The 22,295-nt window shown below is 42.2% G+C and overlaps 1 protein-coding gene across 1 annotated transcript in view; it reads right to left on the reverse strand.

Annotated features, from left to right (window-relative positions):
* Positions 1 to 21,624, reverse strand: part of GNAQ (guanine nucleotide binding protein (G protein), q polypeptide) — a 129,745-nt gene extending 108,121 nt beyond the window's left edge. The window contains exon 1 of the mRNA XM_014942660.1: positions 21,260 to 21,624. Within this exon, the coding sequence (XP_014798146.1) occupies positions 21,260 to 21,395 (136 nt within the window). The 5' untranslated portion in view covers positions 21,396 to 21,624. The remainder of the gene's footprint in view (positions 1 to 21,259) is intronic.
* Positions 21,625 to 22,295: the final 671 nt, after the last annotated feature.

Here is a 22,295-nt window from a genome sequence, read left to right on the forward strand (position 1 = left end):
TGAGGTCTCCCCTCAGCCCTCTTTTCTCCAGGCTAAACTAACCTGTTAGTATGGCAAAACTCTCACCTCAAATCATTCACCAGAATATCCCTCCGGGTAGACACACGCTAATCTTTAAGCTAAGTCCAGAAGACTTTCAAAACGAACCTTCTCATATCCCTTGCTCACTGTGCTCTCCTTCATTATCACCAAAACATCCCCAAGTGAGAAGCTGGGTTCCTTTACAATGAAAACAGGAAAAATGGCAGTTAGGGACCACACCCAATGCATGCTAGCCACAACCAGGCATTTAGTTCCTGGAATCAGAGCAGATCTGGTTTAAAGCAAAAAAAAAAAAAACCAAACAAACAACAAAACCAACACGGACATCAGGTTGTCAGCACCTACTGTTTTGCCCTACAGACCCACTCTCCTGTTCCCACTATTTGCTAACTTAGACATAGCCCTTGTCTCCACTCCCCCACCTACGATTACAGGGATAATAATAATTAACTACTTCCTCCCTTACTGAGATGACAGAGTGACTGATTAGCTAGTGGGTGTGCAGCACTCCGAAAATGTGCCGTGCGACGTAACTATTCACTCTTATTACAAATACTCCTGTGCTGTTATCATCCAAGAAGAGAGCAGTGTGAAAACAAGAATCAATCCAGAACTTCCTTGGGTTTCTCTACAGCAAAACTTTGCTCCAGTTGATTAAGCCATTCTGATCATAGCAGGTTTAACTCACAGAAATTCAAAGTATATTCCTTGATTTTAGTTAGGATGCTCTTACGTTAAATAGAAGTCTGCCCTTTTCCATCTAGTAAAAGCTCTTCTAGGCCTTAAAAATTTATTCAATGTTTATAAACAGGATTAAAAAAAAGCCATGAAAAATTAACCGAATTCTCAATATCATTGCTATACACAATAGAAGCAACAAGTACCTGCCACTGGTTTTGTGCATTTTCTACTTACTTTTTCTTCCTTAACAGAATCAAACTTAATGTAACAAATTTATGGATATTTATTTTTAAGACAGGCATTTTGGCAATTGGTGGTTTTAATTTATCTTTTTGCCACTGTATTTAAGCTTCCAGAGTTGCTAACCTTTCAGGCTTGGCAGTGCAGCAATAGTCTATTGCACATTTGAATTTGTGGACTCCTGAAGCTGAGGCAGAAGATGAAAGGGCACATGCAGTGCCATTACAAAAGCTCATCCGTTAGGTATGCAATGAGAATATACATCCTACCTGGAAACCTGCTCTCTGAACTAAGGCTTTGACTCAGGCTACTGATGTGTACTCCACTGCTCGTTGTGGGCATTTCACTGACCATCCTCAATGGCGCTTTTGTGTACAGCTATTAACACGTGTTCCCCTCACATCAACAGAAGAAGAAAGAATGACTAGGAATTTAGGGTCAGCTCCACAACTGCAAAGATTTTACATCTGTGCTCTGCTGCTCTATATTTCAGCTGAACAAAATCTGTACTTCCTCAGTTTTTGACATTTAAGTTTTGCCAGCTGTTTAGGATTTTGCTTCTAACTTACTCAAAAGCATCCTTTTCGTTGGCAAAACCAAGGAGTGGTTCCCACGGTTTTTAAGTGCCAATGCAGTCTGTAAACTAAACATCTCCTTCCCTCCCAGAGTGACTTATCTGACAAGGTAGTCTACCAGAGCAAGCCTAGCATAAAAAACATTTTCTCTGCTTCTAAATACAACCAGGGAGGAAATAACTCCTCCTACTTAAAACAGCTTGCTGTTTAGCAAAGTGACACAAGACACAGAAAAACTTCAATTAATTTCTCGTTTGGCCCATTTGGTTCAAACTCCCAACTTCAACTCCTCAAGGGAGATAACCGTCAGCCTACACTGCCATGTATCTTCCATCCATGTGCTGAAAAGCAGGAAGCAACATCAGATAAAGGTAACAAAAATTATCTCATTCTCACCCTCAACCACAAGGTAGTCTCAGCTTCTGATCCTGCCAGTTCTGCCTATTTACACATATACTCACTCAGTCATCCTATTCTGCCTGGGCTTTTAAATCAGGTCAACAGGCAAGGAAGTGCTTGCTGAGGGAGGACGCGGTACTGTCTGGGAATCCTGCAATCCCTCCAAACAGATTCTTCACCTACATGGTGTGGCATCATGAAGATGAATGTATGCAGTCGAGTGTGCAAGCCTGCTGACAGCTGCAGTGTGAAAAGCCAATAAAGAAGCTAGATGTACTGCAAATAAATTATTGAGTTTCAGCACCTTTAAACAGACCTTTAGAGGAAAGAGTGACAGGATCTTTCATACATACATTCAAAAATATTAGTCAAAATAACTTCCAAATACCAGTATGGCTGCATAGTTTAGATCAAATATAACAGCACATTCAAATAATCTCACAATAAGGGTTTTTTGGAACAAATGAACTACTGATGCCACCAAAAATACCAGCACCTGACTACACACAACAGAAAAGAATGAAAAGCTACTTCTGTGAACAGTCACTTTTTATGAAATTGTAAGAAGATGTTCCCAAGATACCTAAATGTGAAGCGTAGTTCAGACATTTAGTGGAGTTCTGGATAAGACATGAACAGCTTACTCCTCCTAGGCAAGCATTTCCAATGTAAACTGAAATCTGCCTTTTTGGTACCTCAGTCACTTTTCAACCTCAGTCTATAAACCGTGTGATGCGCTAGAGGTAGAACAGCAACATCTTGAGATTAATGTCTCCTGCCTCTCACCTTCCCCTACTTAAAAATTTGGTTTCAGTATGACACTTTTGCAAATAGAAAAGTTACTGTTTGAAGGTAAGATAATAATCCACAAAGTCCTTAGCTGAGGGCAAACTCCTTACCATTTAGAAACAGAATTATGCAGCAGTATCCAAACTGTAATGATTATTTTAAGTGGATTACAGAAAAACAGCAAAGTTGGCAAGATGCACTCATTACCTGATAATCTACAGCATCAGAAGCACTACAAAGCAAACAAAAAAAACACCAACCCAAAACCTAGATCAGCCTGAATCATCATTTTGTTTGAGAAATAATGGTGATTGTGGATTCATTAATTGATCTAGAAATAAAGCCTGGTGTTATTTCCAGCATTCTTCTGCAATTTAACTTTTAGAACTATAACTATGATGAGATTACTGGAAGAGAAGAAGCCTCACAATACTTACTGTAACAGAGATATCATTAGCTTAAGAAAGAGGAAATACTTCTAGGTGTCACTTATGTCACAACACAGAATTGCAATGATCTGCATTATCACAAAAACAATCAACTTTGCTTGCTGATGGACTTTAAGGGCTGCCTGAAATTCAGAATAAGATTACTGTGAAGGCAATAAACTTTGGAACTTACATTATCAATTGGTCAAGGAGGTCTTCTTCAAAAACACCTGGGGAGAGAACAATTTATCCTTCTGCTAAAGGGATTCATTAGCAAGGCAACTAAGTCAGAAGGCAGAACAGTAGGAAAGTATAACCTTCATTTACAACTGCAAACCTAAACAAAAATTCATTTCTAGATTTCCTCATAAAGTCTTCTCAATGAAAGAAAGCTGAGATACTCCAAGGTACTTTGTCATAGAGCAAGGTACACTGGAAAATTAACTTGGCTGCAGGAAGAGCATACACCAAAAGCTCTGAGGTTTTCTGCACTTCTCTTCCATAACAAGGGTTTTTGCTTGCTTTTTGTGTGGTTTGTTGTGTGGTGGGTTTTCTTGTTTGTTTGGGGTTTTTTTGTTCAAACATACATATTCTGCAGGGTGATGGGTAAGACTGAAAAACAAATCCATGCAGAAAGCAAAGGCCTTAGTACATTTAAAGCAGGCTGCTAAGACAGGACAGACAAAAAGATTACACAGTATTCAAATGGCTTTCGCCCCCCTTTCATTTATTGGTTTTCACAAATAAATGAAAGAAAATAGTAGCATAGCCCCAAACAGCTGCCTCAACTAATAGCCATTACTGGAATCATCTAAGGAGACCCTGGGAAACAACCTGCCATCATTTCCTTCTTCAGGTCAATATGCAAAGAAATTCTACAGGTTGAGAGCTCAAAAAAAAACCCCACCACACAGAGTTATGAAAAAAGGATAACCACAAGTCTAGTTTTAGAAAGTAACAGCAAAAAGCAGAGCACGACTATCTGATGGTTCTCACGTGCTGAGGTGTAGCCCTCCCCAAGGATTTCACTGACTCTTGACCATGAGCACTGGTAGCAGCAGTTCTACATTAAAAGAGAGACCTACTGATGGCCCAAGGTTCCAATGCCAATGCAGCCTGACACGTCCCATCTTTCCTGAACTGAACTTCATGAGATGTTTTACTGTAAAACCACACCAATACATTAGTTCTTCCCAGCAGCACAGGAAACGCGTGCAGAGCTACAGTGTGTGTCACAGCCTCATGCTTCACTCTCCCTGACATCACTGTCATGAGGGGACACTAAGGCAGCAGACGCTTTAGGGTACTGGAGGTGGGACATTAGAGACATGGTGCACCACACCAGTCAGCTATGGGGTACAGGCTTACCTTTAAACACTAGCTAGGAGAGGGGTTCCTAAAGAAAACAATAAAGCAGTGGGAGTAGGACTACCTGTCGCTTTGGAAGTGGGTGCCTGTCTGCACCCTGAGCAGGGCAGGGCTAAAGACCAGCAGCCTGTGCACCTCTTCCTCACCACCCATCCTTTTCATCTGACCTCAGAGTAACCTTGACTGGACAGACTGCCTGTCTTAAAAGTTATGTGTGTCTATTTTAGAAAACACATATTTGGCGCACAACACCTTTGCAGAGAGCCATCAGTCTTTCACATCTAGTTCTTCCATGGATGTACACAGCGAGGACTAACCCTAATCTTTGCAAATAATCTGACTTTGCAGCACACTTCTGTTAGTGATGAGTGTTGAGAAGAAAGGAGAAGAGTATTTTTTCTTTCTGTTACTTTTTTTTAAAATCTATAAATAATTTGTCTTGTGCAAAAGGAATTTGCTGGCACTAGACAGGGCACCCCTAAGCACTGGGCAAAACAACTGAGTTTGTGACCACACCCAAATGTCAATTATCAGGACATTTTGGTTCTGGACGTCTGGGCTTACACGCACAGCTAGCATCACACACATACTTCACACACAGTGTTAGGACACTCCTGTGTCTACTCAAGCTGGAAGGTTTCAATCCTGTGTTTACTTAGTTTATAATAATGTGCCAAACCCCTGAAACCACAACTGCCCTACTTTGCATAATGATGCTGACATCGCTGGGGGTACTGACACTGGATCAGGCCTGCAGGCACCTAACCCTACCGTTAACTTAGAATCACAGAATGGTTAGAGTTGGAAGGGGCCTTAAAGACCATTGAGTTCCAAGCCCCATATCACAGGCAGGGACTCCTCCCACTAGACCAGGTTGCTCAAAGTCCCATCCAGCCTGGCCTTGAACACTTCCAGGGATGGGGCATCCAGAGCTTCTCTGGGGAATCTGTTTCAACGTCTCACCACTCTCACAGTAAAGAATTTCTTCCTCTTATCTCATGTAAATCTGGCCTCTTTCAGTTTGAAACCTCGTCCTATCACTGCACTCCTTGATGAAAAGTCCCTCCCCATCTCTCCTGTAGGCCCCTTTCAGGTACTGGAAGGATGCTATAAGATCTCCCCAGAGCCTCTTCTTCTCCAGGCTGAACAATCCCAACTGTCTCAGCCTGTCTTCACAGGAGAGGTGCTCCAGCCCTCTGATCATCTTCACAGCCCTTTGCTGGACCTGCTCCAACAAGTCCACATGCTTCTGTGTTGAAGACTCCAGAGCTGGACACAGTACCCCAAGTGGGATCTCACGAGAGCAGAGTAGAGGTGCAGAATCACCTCCCTCAACCTGCTGGCTATGCTTCTTTTGATGCCACTGGGATGCCAGTGCACATTGCCGTCTCATGTTTAGCTTCTCATCCACCAACACCCTCAAGTCCTTCTCCTTAAGAAGGCTCTCAATACATTCTCTGCCCAACCTGTGTTTGTGCCTAGGATTGCCATGACCAAGGTGCAGGACCTTGCACTTGGCCTGGCTGAACTTCATGAGGTTTGCACAGGCCCACCTCTGTTCAGTACCTCTGGATGGCATCCCTTCCCTCCAGTGTGTTGACTGTGCCACACAGCTTGGCGTAGTCGGCAAACTGGCTGAGGGTGCACTCTATCCCAACTTCTTGAAGCTACAGCCTGCCTCACTCCTGTAGACCTTTCAGGGATCAGCTGAAAGACAGCCCTGTACTACTCAACACAGCCCACAATCCAGAGTAAGAAGGTACCCTGCTGTCTTCCCCACCAGACAGACTTAGGCAGCAAAGGTAGCTACTCCCCAGGAAGCATGCTAACATACTGCCACTGGACTTTGAGCTGCAAAACTAAGGTTTTCACTGGTTTCCCCTCAGGTACCCAGTCACAGTGGCACTGGAGTGTCTACAAAACAATTCCCTTGTGCACCCATAAGCAACAGGTGAGTGGCAGCATAGTGAAATACGAATCCCACGGGATTACCCCCACACTAATTAAAGGTCTGGGTACACTGGTGACACAGCTGATCTACATTTGCAAGATGGGGCTACACTACAATCACTGTACTTCCCATAATCACAGACTGGTTGAGGTTGGAAGGGACCTTTGGAGGTCATCTGGTACAATCCCCTGCTCAAGCAGGGCCATCCACAACAAGCTAGCCAGGACCATGTCTAGATTTGATTATTTATTTTTTTTTAGTATCTCTTACAGATGGAGACCCCACAACCTCTCTAGGCAGCCTGTGCCAGAGCTCAGTCACCCCCACAGTGAAAACACCCTGATGTTCAGCAGTGTTTCAGCTTGTGCCCTCTGCCTCTCACCCCTGCCATTGATCACCACTGGAAAGAGCCCAGCTCTGTCCTTCTGCACCCTCCCTTCACGTATTTATGTAGATTGGTAAGATCCCTTCCCAAGCCTTCTCTTCTCCAGACTGAACAGTCCCAGCCCTCTCAGCTTTTCCTCATGGGAGATGCTCCAGTATCTTCATCATCTTTAGCATGTTTTGCTGGCCCTCTCTCCAGAGGTTCCATCCCTCCTTCTAGTACACTAGGAAGCCTGACGTCAAACTCACTGCCCACAGGGTAGAATGATAAGAGGTCCAAGTGCTCTACTAGATGAAGAAGCTTTTTTTCCAGAGCATACAGGAGCTCAGGCTGCATTTGTGTCAGGGCAGAGTCAAGTCCTGACCATGCTTCAGTTGTGTCAGTGCACACCTGAAAGTTACACAAAAACCTGCTGGTCCACACAGATGCATAAGACAAGCAGTTCCACAAGTAGTAGTCCCATCAGCCTCAAATTCTCATCTTGGCAAGATTAAGCCTGAAAAATACCTGATAAAAACCTGAAAGCTAGATGATGGTAAATGGGAGAAGTTACCCTGTAAGCATTCCAGACTCTTCCAACTGCCTTTAAGGCCTGGAACATCCCCTTCCTCCTTGGTAACAAAGAGCACCCAGATTCTAAGGATGGACCGAGTCCCTCTGCAGAAGATGCAGAGCTCCATATAGCAGGCCTCTAAAGCCAAGCTGCAACCTGAATCTGTTTTCATGTTTCAGAGAAGTCCTAAGCAGCTGCTGCCAGCATTCACCAAGCGTTGACCCTTACAGAAAAGCACTAGCATATAGTCATACAATGCCCGTACTGTGGACAAACCAGTCTGCAGGCAGTACAAGCAAGAAGCCTGCAGGTACCCTGAGGTGTAGGCACAGACAGCAGGGATAGTTACTCCATCAGAGCATACTCTATTCCGATGCAAGCAAGTCCCTACGAATAGATCAAGGAGCTTGCTCAACTGTATTGAGCAGAAATAATGACAGCCTAAATGACAATCCATAAGACAAATTATTCTGAGTCTCGCAAATTGTAAATATGTAAACACCCCACACTTATTAACCTGACGCTTAGCTTGAACAACATTTCTGTTTCATACTAGAAGAAAACAGAACAACCTAGCGGCAAACTCCTGGACAGGTAAAGAATACATTACAGAGTTTTCTTCTGGGGACTAATCACTGGATTTCTGTGGAAAATGAAGTTACAGAGCTTGGACAGTTTTCACTGTTAGAAAAGGAGGAAAAACATTCAGAAAGGCAGGCTGGCCAGAAAGGTCAGAGTATTGTTGCACTATTGAAAATGAAGAATGGGGTAAGGAAGTACACTTATTTAGCAGAAAAATCAGAATAACATTTAAATTAAAAGAATAATTGAATTAAATGTAGAAATTAAGCTGTTTGTACAAACATCCTAGATGCCTAGGTGATACACCCAAAGAATTGCTGATCTACAGGTGTAGATTTGAAGACAGAGGCGCAAGTGAAGCAAAGATTTACTCAAGTCAAAGTTCAGTGATTAGCTTCTTTTATACTTCAGAATTGGCTTGCAGCCAGTGATCTTTAATATTTTTGGTTTGAAATCTAACAGAAAAACTGAAACAAAAGTTGCTGCTGTGGCAGACGACTAATGTGACAGACAACTGATTGAGGCTACTTGAACACTTTAATCAAAAGGGAAGGAGTTATAATCTGCCAGGGCCATCTAAAGGTCTCAAGCAGATTACCTTTGCATTTCTGCATGTTTACAAACTGTAAATTCTAAACCAGAAGAGCACTGCACAGAAACACTTCTTAAGAAAAAGAAAATGTGGCAGAACTACAGTCAAAAGTAACTATGGGAGCATGGGATTACAACTTGGTATCGTTTGCTATTGTAAACAGAGTCATAGTAGTAAAGGTATGTTACAGGTACCATTATGTTTCATGAGAGTTACTTCAGCAAAAGCTGACAGAATTACAAGCGTAAATACCAGGATTTAGATTCAAAACAACAACTGGGAGTCACTTCAGGACATTTTATGAAATAGACTAGAAAGCTTCAATTATACAAAAAAGGAAAAATTAGGAATAATAAAAGCAGCCTGGATAGGGGGGCAGATAAAAGGAGAAAACTGGAATAGGTAAGCCAAAACTTGGGAAATTTCACAAAGTGTTAATAGAAAGACTCAAATGGAGAACTCCAGGGCTCCACGAGACTTCACCTTTTTTTTTGTAATCACACAACACTTAAAACCACATTTGTCCCTCAGTAAACTGCTGTCGTAGAACATTTAATATTTATTAATATGGAAAACCCATACATAATTTGCAAATATTTCTGGTTTGTTTATAGAGAAACACAGGCCACATTTGCAGTGGTAAGAGTTTCCACTCTAGCACCCACTGCAGATAAACGTTACAGAGGATTTACTAAAGTCAGAACATTGTCACTCAGCAGGTCCAGACACCCACCCCTTATCAACGAATTTTAGAAGGGCTGGCTAGGAAGTCATCCGTGCCTTGTAACTCCTGAAATATCACCCAGAGGATCGGAAAGGAGTGAGGGAAAAAGAGTGCATACCAAGAGCTATGCAGCTACAACATTTCAGACAGTTTGCTATACAAAGTCAGTGGTTTTGAGGATCTAGGCATCTGCTAAGCAACTGATGTTTAATACAACAAACCAACATATAATGCATTAAGTAACAGTTGTTTAAACAGTAAATATTAAATTACATAGGTGAAAGCCCTCAACAGGCAGCTGTCTGTTCCCAGCAATATTAAGATCAGGGTAAGAAACTTAAATTTATCTAATCTGTCAGATAGAATAAAAACAAAGTTATTACTGAGAGTACTTGTAGGTGACAGAAAAGCTGTGGTCTGGTCTGTTGAGAATTAGGATGCTGAAAAGTTATCAGAATAACCTGTAAACCAAAAACAGGTGAAGACTGTGCATCTGAATACTGTTAAATGTAAGCTTGTCAAATAATGAACAAATGAACCCTGAAGATCAATTATTTGGAAGAGTATTTCAGTTACAGCAGATAGTCACCTAAACACAAATAGTTTAATGCCATGGCTCAGAAGGCTGCTGCACTCCTTAAGCACACCTCGACTGTAGTATCCCAACTAGCAAAAGAGCAATTTTACTCCTGCACTTGTAATTGAAAGTACATACACATCAGTGCTCAGTTTTCATTGTCTGTACTTCAGAAATGATGCTGAAGAGTTGGAAAGAAGCTGAAAGACAGCTATGAGAATGATTAAAGGATTAGAAAATCCACCCTCAGTTACAAAGTTAGGATTGAACTATGACCCATCCAGACTGTGCCACAAGCAGGTAATACTGGAATACCTTTTTTCTGTCCTTCAAGCTGTTATCAAGTTGATGTTCAAGAAGATGGTGAATTTAAACCATGAGTAGTGAAGTTATTTTAGTTTGTGTACTTCACTACAATGATATATACAATTAATGTCACTATATCCAAACTACAGTCTAGATTGGTAGCTTGAAATATTGTTTTAAAGAAAACAGATATAGTAAAAAATCAAGAAATAACATTTGTCTTGCTTATGGCTCTGTTCTGAACACTTTCCAGAGTTTTGGCCGTGTACTTAAGAAGTCCCACCAAAAAAAAAGGGAAGATATTGGAAAATTGTGTGTCACTATGCAGAAGTACCTTGGTATCATGTAAACAACACAAATAAAACACACTGTCACTGAAGGTGATGACCTGTTTCTCTAGCTATGGATTATTACAGAAAACACTGTCACTCCTTGGAGATACAAATAACTAAAATATAAAGAAAAAGCATTATGAAGTACTGTCATGGTGGTTTCTTCCTTTCTTGTAAGCCATTTAAACTTAAGAATGTGCCCTAACAACTCGACCAGTCATAGATACAGCAATGTTGCACAATTACCACCGATGACCCCACCTTCTTTTATATTTTTAAACAAAAGCCATGTATCTTCTCCTGTTTACTGGTTTTAAATTATTTAATAGGAAAATTCCACAGACAAAAAAATGCAGTGTAAAAACTTAAATACTATGCTGCTTTACTACAAACTGTAGACCAAGAAAGCCTGTAAATCAAAGGATTCAGCCAAAGTATTTTCTGAGTATTTTCAAATTAAAACTGCATTAACAAAACTGACATGGCTGTAAATTACAATAGCAACAACAAAAAATACAAGCACAAGAATGCCATTACACATAGAATGCTTGTGTCAGAAATTTCTTCAAGGGAAACAACTTAAAGGTGTACATATTAACTTCACTGTTCAATGTCAGAGGTTCGCATTTGTCATTGGGAGTAGAGCCATAATTAGGCTATTAGCAAATTCTGTTCATGTTGTTTATCTGGTTTTGGTTCAAAGGCTAAAATCTTTAGATATTATTGTAAGTCTAGTTCTTAACCCTAACTCGATTTAATAATTAATAGTAGTGTCTTACTCTGTTGTACAGCTAAACACAGAACAAAACCACAGTGAATCAGAATTCATTACTATCATGTCTTGCAGATAAGAAGCAAAAATGAATGGAATTAAGTAAATAAACCCCAAGAGAACAAAAATTACTCTGGACAAAGAATGTTTTTAGATTCCTATGATCACAGATGGTATTAAGACCCAAGCTTAAATGGTCACAAGCCAAGTCATCTTTAAAAGTAAAATAATACTGATGCTAACAGCAGAATTACATCAAACATGCTATTAGTCAATTTATTCAAATTCAGTAGTTCAAACGAATCTCTTAGTACTGTTCGTAGAAAATATTCAATTTCACATTGTGATTAAAGCAAATTTACTCCTAAATTGTCTGTTCTGCCATTCTATAAAATCAGCTGCTAAACAGGAGAAACAGTAATCTAACTGAAATCCATCTTTTCATGGATGAGAGTAAATGCTTATTATGTTCTTTAGTTTATTTCCCATTTCAATGCTGAGATAAACAGTGACTGTCTTTCTTATACACCCCTTTTGCATACTGAAAATCCACAGTAAGGTCTCCCCAGAGCCTTGTCTTCCCCAAGCTAAACAACCCCAACTCTCTTAGCCTGTCCTCATGGGAGAGATGCTCCAGCCCTCTCGTAATTTTTGTAACCCTCCTCCAGACTCACTCCGGTAGGTCCATGGCTATCTTGTACTGGGCACCCCAGAGCTGGATGCAGTACTCCAGGTGTGGTCTCACCAGACCAGAGGTGTAGAATCACTTGCCTCAACCTGCCAGCCACATTTCTTTTGACACAGCCCAGGATACAATTGTCCTTCTGGGCTGCATTCATAGAATCATAGAATGGTTAGAGTTGGAAGGGACCTCAAAGATCATCCAGTTCCAAACCCCCTGCCATGGGCAGGGACACCTCCCACTTGAGCAGGTTGCTCAAGGCCCCATCCAGCCTGGCCTTGAACACTTCCAGGGATGGGGCATCCACAGCTTCCCTGGGCAACCTGTTCCAGCGTCTCACCACCCACACATTGCTAGCTCATGTCCAGCTTTTCATTCACCACTACCCTCCAAGCCCTTCTCCACAGGTCTGCTCGCAATCCATTCATTCCTCAGTCTGTAATGATATCGGGGATTGCCCCGACCCAGGGGCAGGACCTCCCACTGCACCCTCAGCAAATTTTCAGATGACACCAAGATAAGATGCAACTCAGTCCCACTGTCTGTGTCATAATGAAGATATTAAGCAGTGTGATCCCTTAAGGGACACCACTCATTACTTGTTTCCACTTGGACATTAAGCCATTCACTGTAACTCTATGGATGCAGCCATCTAACAGTCCATCTATCTCTCCAATTTATCAATGTTGTGAGGGACCATACCAAAGGTCTTACAGAAGCCTAGACAGATGACATCTGTAGCTTTTCCTTTGTCTACTGATGCAATTACTCCATCACAGAAGGCTACTACATTAGCCGGGCACAATTTGTCCTTGGTGAAGCCACACTGACTGTCTCTAATCATCTCCCATATGTTTCAACATACCTAGAGGATCCGTTCCGTGATCTTAAGGCTAATACAAAGTTATAGCCTGAGTTTTGGCTTGAGTTATAACATTGCCAAAGATGTTTCCCCATCTTGGGGATTAAAAAAAGCTTCGCATCAGAAGCGTGGGATAGGGGATTAACATTATATCATTTGGGTGTAATGTCCAACACCTGTAACTTCCCAGATTAAAATCACCCACAGAAATTCACTTAAAAGGAGACTTGATGGATTAGGGGAATGGTAATGAGATAAAGGGACTTTGATCTCTAAATCTCTCTTTCAGTAATGGGCCAGGTCAGCAGCGTTCAAAAGTCAGGCAGACAGCTGCTTGCTGCCCTACACTCTGAGATAAGCTACCGATCTCGTCATTGTTAGTGATGACCGAGTGCATGTATCATAACCACCCCTAATAAAAACTGGCAGCCTCAGGACAGGAGAGACTAAATTGGCATGAAGATTGTCACCCTTTTTGAAAATACTTCTGAAGTGTCAGGTTCCAGCAACACACAAACGTGAAACAAAAAGGAGCAAAAGTGAATCTAACCAGAGCTACTTAAATATGCATGTAAGACCATGTGTTTTATTCTTTGGGCTTTTTCCCCCCAGCACAATCATACAACTTCTCAGTTTCTAGGCTACTATTATTTCCTTTTTATAAACAAACAAAGAAGTAGAAGTGAGAAGCATTGCAAGAATCATTATTTTCTTTCACAGAAGATCAAATGAGTTAAAACAAATTATGCTTGTAACAAAGGAGTATTTTGGGAAGCTCTTCTGTTGTTGGCTTTGGTTATTGTTCCTTTTTGCAGATCACCTTTGTCAGTTTTTCACTATGAACATAAACATTGATTTTAATGCCATCTAGACAACACACTCCAAATGGCCAAACATCAAATCGCCCAAGTACTTGGATAGCTTTATAAGAATCTGTTGAAGAGACATGAACAATGCCTTTAGTTTTCAGCAGTTAATTTCCATTGCTTTTACTGTTCTGGTCTATGAGATGAAGTGGCACATATAGTGCTTAGTAAATCTAGTACCACAGTAAAACAAGTATTCCATATTTGATCCTCACTTTTCCAAGGCTGAACAGTTCCTAAAAGCACAAGGAATTATGGCATCTTTCCCAACTTCTATGCGTTTTGAGTTTTTCTAGCCTTGTAAGTTCGCAGTTGCTGCTACAGAAACCTTCTGTGTGACTTTCTGGCTGACTCTATTCACCCAGAAACATGGACTGGAATAGCTTTTGGTATTCTTTTCCAATATCCTCTAATATAAGCAAGATAATTAACATTAGCATTGAAGACTTAAGAGTTAAAAACTCTCCTGTGATGGGTTCATAGCACAAGGAGAGAAAAGCAACTGCCCTTAACTTACAAAAATGTTCTCACTCAGTACAAGGATTCTTGCCAAAGATTATTTGTTTGAGTTTGCAGCTCAACGAATTAGCCAAGGACCAAAAAGCGGGATGCTAGCAACCAGTAAGCATACAGCCCAGGTACAGTGACAGACACACTAAAAAGGCTAGGCAATAACGTCTATTCTGTGCCATTAAAGCAAATACTGTAAAATCTAAAGTTTATACATACTATAAAAAAAAAACCATACCTAAGACATATTCATTACTTAGTACCTCAGTTTATAAAAATATGATCAAGAAGATTTCTTTTGGTTGATATCATGGCTATGTCATAACTAAATCAGTACTTTTTAAACTTTGATTCCTGTTTCCTGAAAGAATCTATAACAGGTTGGGCTTCCATCACATCCAATTACACCAAGTTCCTACAGAGTAGTAAACCTAAGCTCTTACCTTGGATTTCACTTGAAGGTGGCTAACCCCATCTGGAAAAAAAGGTCTTCTGATCCACATTACGGGATACTTACCGAGATTAAAGGTGTTATTTTACATTAACTTCAAAAGAGTTAAGGAACCTAACTGCATTGATCTCTTCAGAGGGGAGAAGCCAAAAAAAGGAATATAAGGTATTTCAAATGCTGACTGGCCCTTCCACAATTTCCCTTGGGGAAAAACAATGATAATGGGGCTGAGTACCAAAGCATTTTGACAAGGGCCATGATGGCATTCTCCTAGATACAAAACAAAAGGCATAGATAAGCAATGAGGACAGGACATTTAATCCATTTATTTTCTCTGAGACAAAACTGTCTAGTCCCATTCCCAACAGATGCTTCTCCTACAATTAGAGCAGGTCAACCTAACTTACAAACAACACAGGTGGGAGATGAAGATGTCAATACACAGCTCAGCTGTGCAAAGGCAACAGTGATTCAGCCTCTATCTTTTTAATTTACTGAACCAGTAGGGCTTGTTCACTTTCAGAAACTTGCTGATATTCTGCTGCTTTATTCAAGCTACGCAGATATTGCACACCATCTTCTCTTCAGAGAAACACGAACTGAACCACCTCAGTGGGGCTTGCCTAAACTGTATTGCTGCCATCAGTAGTCCGCTGGATGATTCTGCCTGAATGGATCGACAGAGGAGAAATCCTGTTTGGTGGGTTTTATTATTGTTTCTGGAATAGCCACTCCACCTTCTCAAATGCAGAATGAAATCAACAACAGCACTTTGCTGTTGGCAACTGCACCTGCAAAGGGGTTTTGGGATAAAACTCTATATACCACTAAAGCACTAAGCACAGTGTGCAAATTAAGTGGTTTGATTATTCCATGCCATTTTTCCTTTAAAAACCCACAAAGAACAAAAATCTATAGACAATCACCCTTCAGTTTAGTCTCTCTATCAACATTATTTATTGGGGAACAGTATGCTTTCGGAACATTTAAGATTTAATCTTTAACTTAGCTTGAAAGAAAACCATTTGTGCTGGCCCTGGAACTCCCCCAGTAATTTCCAAAACTTAACTTCTAAAACCATGGTACCTCTTAGACTCGTGCCCTCCAGTGTTAAGCATCTAACTTCTTTGCACAGAGTTAACAATACTTACTCTGCTAAATGCTTCCTTCTTTGATGCTAACATCACCACGTATATGGTTTCCTAGTACTTCCTACATTGTAATTCTTCTTTGGTTTTGTATTGCTTTCCTGCTCTTCCTTCTTGCCAGTCAGAGGTTTTACAATTAGTAAAAATAAAAGGTGAATGCTGACAAACTTCCATAATTTTATTAATAACAGCTGTTCATACATAGTAGCATTTGAGTGCAAGAAAAGATCTTTCCTGAGTCTTGCACCATTCAGCGGGGCAAGAAAAAATGCCCAGTATTACTGCAACAAAGACAATTACCATTAATCACACATCTACCTTATAATGATATGTCACACCTTCCTGGGATTAATTTCACAGAGATTGTCATATTATTTAAAAAGAAATGCTTTTCCCTGTGAAACTCCCATTATACACCAACAAAAAATAATCTGACACAGCCTAAAAAAAGCAGAAATATTTCTTAACTTTGCAGCATACACTCAAATGTCCATTCTCAAGAGAATGTTCTGCTCAACATATACGTTTCACTTCTGCACTAATTCAATACTATTTGCCGAAAGTCTGACAAAATTTGGGGTTACTTAGCTCTTTGACATATGAATAAAGTTGAATTAGCCAAAATTCTTTGACTGATCAGGCCCTCAGCTAGTTCGTATTAACTTCAGTGGGCCAAGATTGCTTCTAGAAAAGTAAAACCAAAGCAGCAACAAACCCCTTTTAATGCCTGCAAGCAAAATATCCCTTCATGACACATCAAAACTAAATATGTTCTTAAACATTTTCTAAATATATGGGTTTTGTAGGTTATCACACATACCCAAATGATGATTTGTATTTTTCTCCAAAAAAAATTGATTTTATAAATGGACATTTAAGTCCAAATTAGAATATATAAAGATGTTTTGCATCCAGAATTTAATTATATTTCCTTAGACAGCTTCTGCTAAGTAAGAGTTACTTACCAATCTAGTTACAACAAAAAATCAAGATATATGTTAACTATTTGTTCATTTTACAGTTGAAAATAAGTACTGTGGTAACTACCTAAAATTATCAGTGTAAGCAAGACAGACTGATACAAATATAAGTTACAAGAAAAATAAGGAAGCCTGCGTGTTTCTGTAGCTGAAGAAAAAGTTACATAAAACCACTGTACTCTATTGTTGGCTTAATAGACCCACTTCCTCTTCAGCTTATCCACAGATAAACTGTCTTTCCTAATTCACCAAGTTCTGCATGTAAATCTTTAATTCAGCTGACATAGGTGTTAAGAAAATAAACACATATATACACTGCATGCTTGCTGGATATTCACCTTATGTTCAAAAGTACTTCTCCGCATTAAGACTGGTTGCCTTTCATGCTAACTCAAATGGCTTATCTTCCACCTGTTTCCTCTGGTAGCACATAGAGAACAAAAGGACACTCACATCAGGCAGCTCTCTTCACCGACACATCTACCACCTCAAATATAAGAAACACCTACCCCTTAAAAAACACATTTTGCACATGACAGAACCATACAACACGTCACAAAATAGCAAGCGCTGCCACACATCTCCAGCACTTAATTTGACCAAGGTTTATAAATTAGTAGGCATAGCCAACCAGCGAGCATGATAATGCCAGATTATTTTCTTAGATACTCAAGGCATTTTGCACTGAGAAAACAGTGTATAACATAAAAATATAGACTGCATGGGCAGAAGACATCCAGGATTTAAAGTTTAGGGCTACAGCTTATCACACAAACCCAAGAGCTGCTTTCTGAGACCATGAAAAATTTCCACGGATGACAGGCAAAACAATACACATAAGAACTAGAACACATGGCTCTTACCACTTAACAATGAATAGGTACATACACGCTTAAAATGCAAGCATGCAGAACACTGTACATTTTGTTTGGCATACAGCAAAATAGAACATTAAAACACCTGGGTTTTTTCCCATTTATAAAAACAATGTATGTGTTTTTACAGCTAACAGCAAACAATGGATGGATGTTAACAACTGTAAGCTCTAGAGAACAATCATACGATTTTACAAAGTGTTCAGCAGTAATGAAATCCAGAAGAATATGGAAAATACATGAGAGTAAAACCAAATTCAGTGGAAGACTGAATTTGCTCCAAAGTGCCTTAAACATTACAGCCAAGTAGAGCTAGCCAAACTACTACTATGTCTTTGTAATATGCTTCAGTGCTTATTTCTGAATTCTCGCTCCTCAAAATTACAATAGTAAAAAAATACTTTGTCCAGTTCTAATCTGTTCCAAAAATTAAGCAATGATGTACAAAAAAGTACAAAAAAGCGGTATTTTAAGGCTTAATCACAGAGAGGGTTTGTTTTTAAACTAACACTTAAAAATAATCTTAGCACACAGTAAAAGTTTTCCATAAATGACCTGTGATTTTACACTCCTTGATCCCGTGAATAATTTTACACTCCTTGATCCCGTGAATAATAACATGGTATCATCATTAATATACAAAGAGGGTGTACAGAGCATGGCAAGTGAGTTTGTGTGTCTGTCACACAGTAACTGTGAGGAGGAAATTAACTCACTGTGCAAGGAAGCACTGTATCTCCCCTGAGATAAGGCGGAAAAACCTCCTCTTCTGATCCACACACGTTATTTTTTTCCTTTATATTTGCTACATATATGCATTTGTACGTATGTCTAATTTTTAAGCAAATTTAAGAAAACAATCTGGCAGAGATATGCTTATTTGTGCCTTGAAACCCCCTGAGTTAATAATACCTTTCACTTTGCACTCTTAACAAATCTGAAGAACATGCATGGTGAATTAACATGGCTCAGCTTAAACTGCACTAGTACTCTCCTTATGAGTTTCCAGAGGATATGCTTCAGTCCCATATTCAAAAGCCTTTAACCTACTTAGGCTTTTAAGTCCCACAACACTTTACAAAGTGGGACTAAAAAGTTGGCACTTCTGAAAAAAAGCAGAAAACAAACCCAAAACCAAACACAAAGCCACGTTTGTCTACGTCCACATAAAATAAAGCAACACTAGTAATTTAAGTTTTCAGGGGGGGGAAAGACATGTAATGGCATAGTAAGGGTCTATTAAATTTAAAAAAAAAAAAAGGATTATTTTTAAGCAATTTCAGATGAGTTTCGTGTTACCAGCCTCACGATTTTTAATGATGTTTCTATTCTAAAATGGTTTTGTCTGTCTCATAACCATGTGAATGACCCACACAAACAACAAAAACTTAATAACTGAGCAACTGCCTAGGCTAGAGAAACAGTGAGAGTGACTGAAAAAAAGTGCTGTCAGACACCTAAAATAAACCCACTCATAAAAAAGTTTTCCTCAAAATTTGTTTATAAATTGAAACTTGAATCTCTACCCAATCCCACAACTCCAACAGTGGTTCACCACTATACTGCATTTTACAAGATGAGATATTAAGTGTTAATCCAAATAGCTGCACATGCACACAAATGCAGGACAGAGGCTGTTGATAAAACCTAAGACCAAAAAATGTGTCCATGAGTAACTATTCTGTAGTGGTTTCACTACCCAAGCATACAGATATACTATTAAGTATGAGCAGCTGAACATCCACTGCTCTTGGTCCCAAGTACATCATGCTTATGCCTCCACAAGTGTGGGTTTGCACTGATGCTGATGAATGCCAAAACATTTCATATAGGCACACAAGAGAGTTTTCCCACAAAGCTTCCTATGGGTCGGCTTCTCCCCTTTCTCCCTCAGGTCACCACGTCCCATTTGGTCCAAAGCAATGACACAACTGGACCCCAATCTACCACCACCTACCCCCTCCTACACTTCAGTGGCAGGACCTTGCAAAGCAGTACAAGTCCCGCACTACTGACTGTAGAAGTGGATCTCTAAATTCCTTCTCTGGGACATATATTGGTCTCACTCAGTTAAATTTCATACATTTTTGAAAACTCGGGGGAAGCCTTTAGCACAACCACAAGAAAAATCAGGAAAACAGAGAAACAATTTGGACCAGAGTAACAACTCAAATATGCCAACTGCCTCTCCTGAAGCAAATGTGCATCACTAAATAATTATACTTAAGCATCCATAAAATTAAGCAAACTATCTAAAATATATTTTATCTTCCTTGTGAATCTTGAAAAAGTCACAACATGCACTTCCATCAAGCAAAATGAGATAGAATGTTATTACTGGGAGTGCTGCATCTGTCTCCACCACTCCTTTCCCACACCAGTTAAGGATCCCAACACTTTTCTCCATACCAGACAACAAGCTGCAGGAAACGGCATATTCGTATGGAAGCACTAAAGCGTATTCTGACTTTTCCTTTTAACTCTCATTACTTCATTGAAAAGGCAGTTTACACCCCCAGTATAAATCACTACTTTCATATACATGACCCATGACAAAAATCTTCAGCATAAACATCCCACGTCCACTTGGAGCCTCCCTGCTCCATCCACACACCAGACAGTGGTGCAGACATATTTCAAGGCCTGTGAGTCCCATGCAGAAGCCGTATCACCACAGGAGCTACACAACATAGTAGAGCACGCTGGATACGGAGAGAGGCGTTTTAATCCAAAAAGGCTTGTTTTTAACACAAGCCGAATTTCTGTTACAGTAAACAGTGCCTCTGCATACTTGCGGCTCCAAAATAACAACCTGTTTTAACTAAAGAGGAATGATATAATATATTTTATTTCCTGACCAGTGGGTGGATTCCAAAGGTATTAAAGATCCTGTCATCCTCCTGCATACTTCAGGCTACTCCTCAGCTTCGTGTGTGCATCTGGGGCTTTACGGCTCCCCTCGTTTTGTTTCGGGGTTGGTTGTTTTTTCCCCCCCTCTCCCCCCAAAAAACCGGTCTACAATCTCAGCATAAGCCCCTTACCCCAGTTTACCTCTTTAACTAAAAAATCACAGGGAAAAATGCAAACAGGGAGCCAAGAGCCTTCCCGAGGCGCTCAGAACAATGCATATTAAACCCGCCGCCATCCCTCCCTCCGCACAGCAACTCCCCCTGCGAGCCCCCCTTCCTCAATCCTCTTCCTCGCCATCCCTCTCCTACACACACCGACGACGACATTTGCCCCCCTCCCCCACTTTTCCCCTCGCACCCCCTCACTCACCCGCCCATCCCTTCCCCTCTCCATTTTGGAAGGCTGTTTTCCAACCCCGTCTCTCCACACCGAGCCCACCCGCAGCCACCGGCGGGCACACACACACACCAACACACACTCACCGCGCCGCGGCGGCTCCCCTGCCCGGGGTGGAGAGGGGCCCAGCCGGCCCCGCCGCCGCGGCGGAGGGAGCCCGGGGCGGCGGCGGAGCCTGGGCTGCAGCCCCGGCGGCACCTGGGGCGTGCGTGCCCGGCGGCGGCCCGAGGCGAGGCGGCCGGGCCGGGGCGGGCGGCACACAGGCTCTCGCTCACTCACTCACCCAGCAGCAGCAGCTTCAGCTCCCGGCGGGCGTCCCGCTTGTCCCGGCGCAGCTGCCGCTCGATCTCGTCGTTGATCCGCCGGGCTTCCTTGGCTTCCTCGCTCAGGCAGCACGCCATGATGGACTCCAGAGTCATTCTTCCTAACCGGTTCAGACACAACCCCCACCCCCCCTAAAACCGCGCACGCACCCCGCGCCTCGCACACACGCACCCCGCCGCCGCCGCACCGGGCCCCGGGGGGGGGTGGGCACAGGCGCTCTCTTGCCCGGGAGCCCCCGCAGGGCGAGCGCAGGCAGCCGCCTCGATGCCACACAGGGGCGAGGAGAGGAGAGAGAGAGAGAGAGAGGAGAGGCAAGAAAAAAAAAAAAAAAAAGGAAAAAAAAAAAAAAAAAAAAACCCGCCAAATCCTCCTCTCCTCTCCTCTAAATCACGCACCAAACAACATGGAAACATCCACCGCGGCGGCAGCGGCGCTACCCAGCCCAGCCGCTCGCCCCAGCCGCCCATCGCCCAGCCGCTCCCCTTCCCTCGCCACCGCCCGCAGCCGACGCGGTCCCCGAGTGTCCCTGGCGGACGATACCCCCACCGCCCTCCGACAGCACCACCCCACCCCCTGTGGAAACGTTAATGCCCGCTAATCCCTCCCCCACCGGCCGCACACACGCATTCCCCCGCCGCTCCGGAGCGGCAACCCGGTTCCTGCGGGGTGGGAGAGAGCGCTTCCCGCCGGGAAGCGCTTCCTCACGGCCGACCCTCCTTCCCGGCCCGGCGGCGGGGCGGCCGATGGCCCCCTCTGGCCGGCAGAGCCGCTGCCGAAGCCCTGCCGCGGCTCGCCCCGGCCCTGCCAGTAAGGACGGGAGAGGAGGCGGGCGGCGAGGAGCCACCCGGGAGGAAGAGGAGGCGAGGAAGCAGGCAGGGGCCGGGCTCGCCCGGCTTTTCAATGGCTCGGCTCCGCGGGCGTGGTGAGGCAGAAATATGGCGGACCGTCTCTCCCGCTCTCCCCCCCCTCCCCCGCACGCCGGGGGAGAGCGGCAG

This window comes from Calidris pugnax, unplaced genomic scaffold, assembly GCF_001431845.1.
Source record: "Calidris pugnax isolate Ruff unplaced genomic scaffold, ASM143184v1 scaffold109, whole genome shotgun sequence".
Classification (NCBI taxonomy): domain Eukaryota; kingdom Metazoa; phylum Chordata; class Aves; order Charadriiformes; family Scolopacidae; genus Calidris; species Calidris pugnax.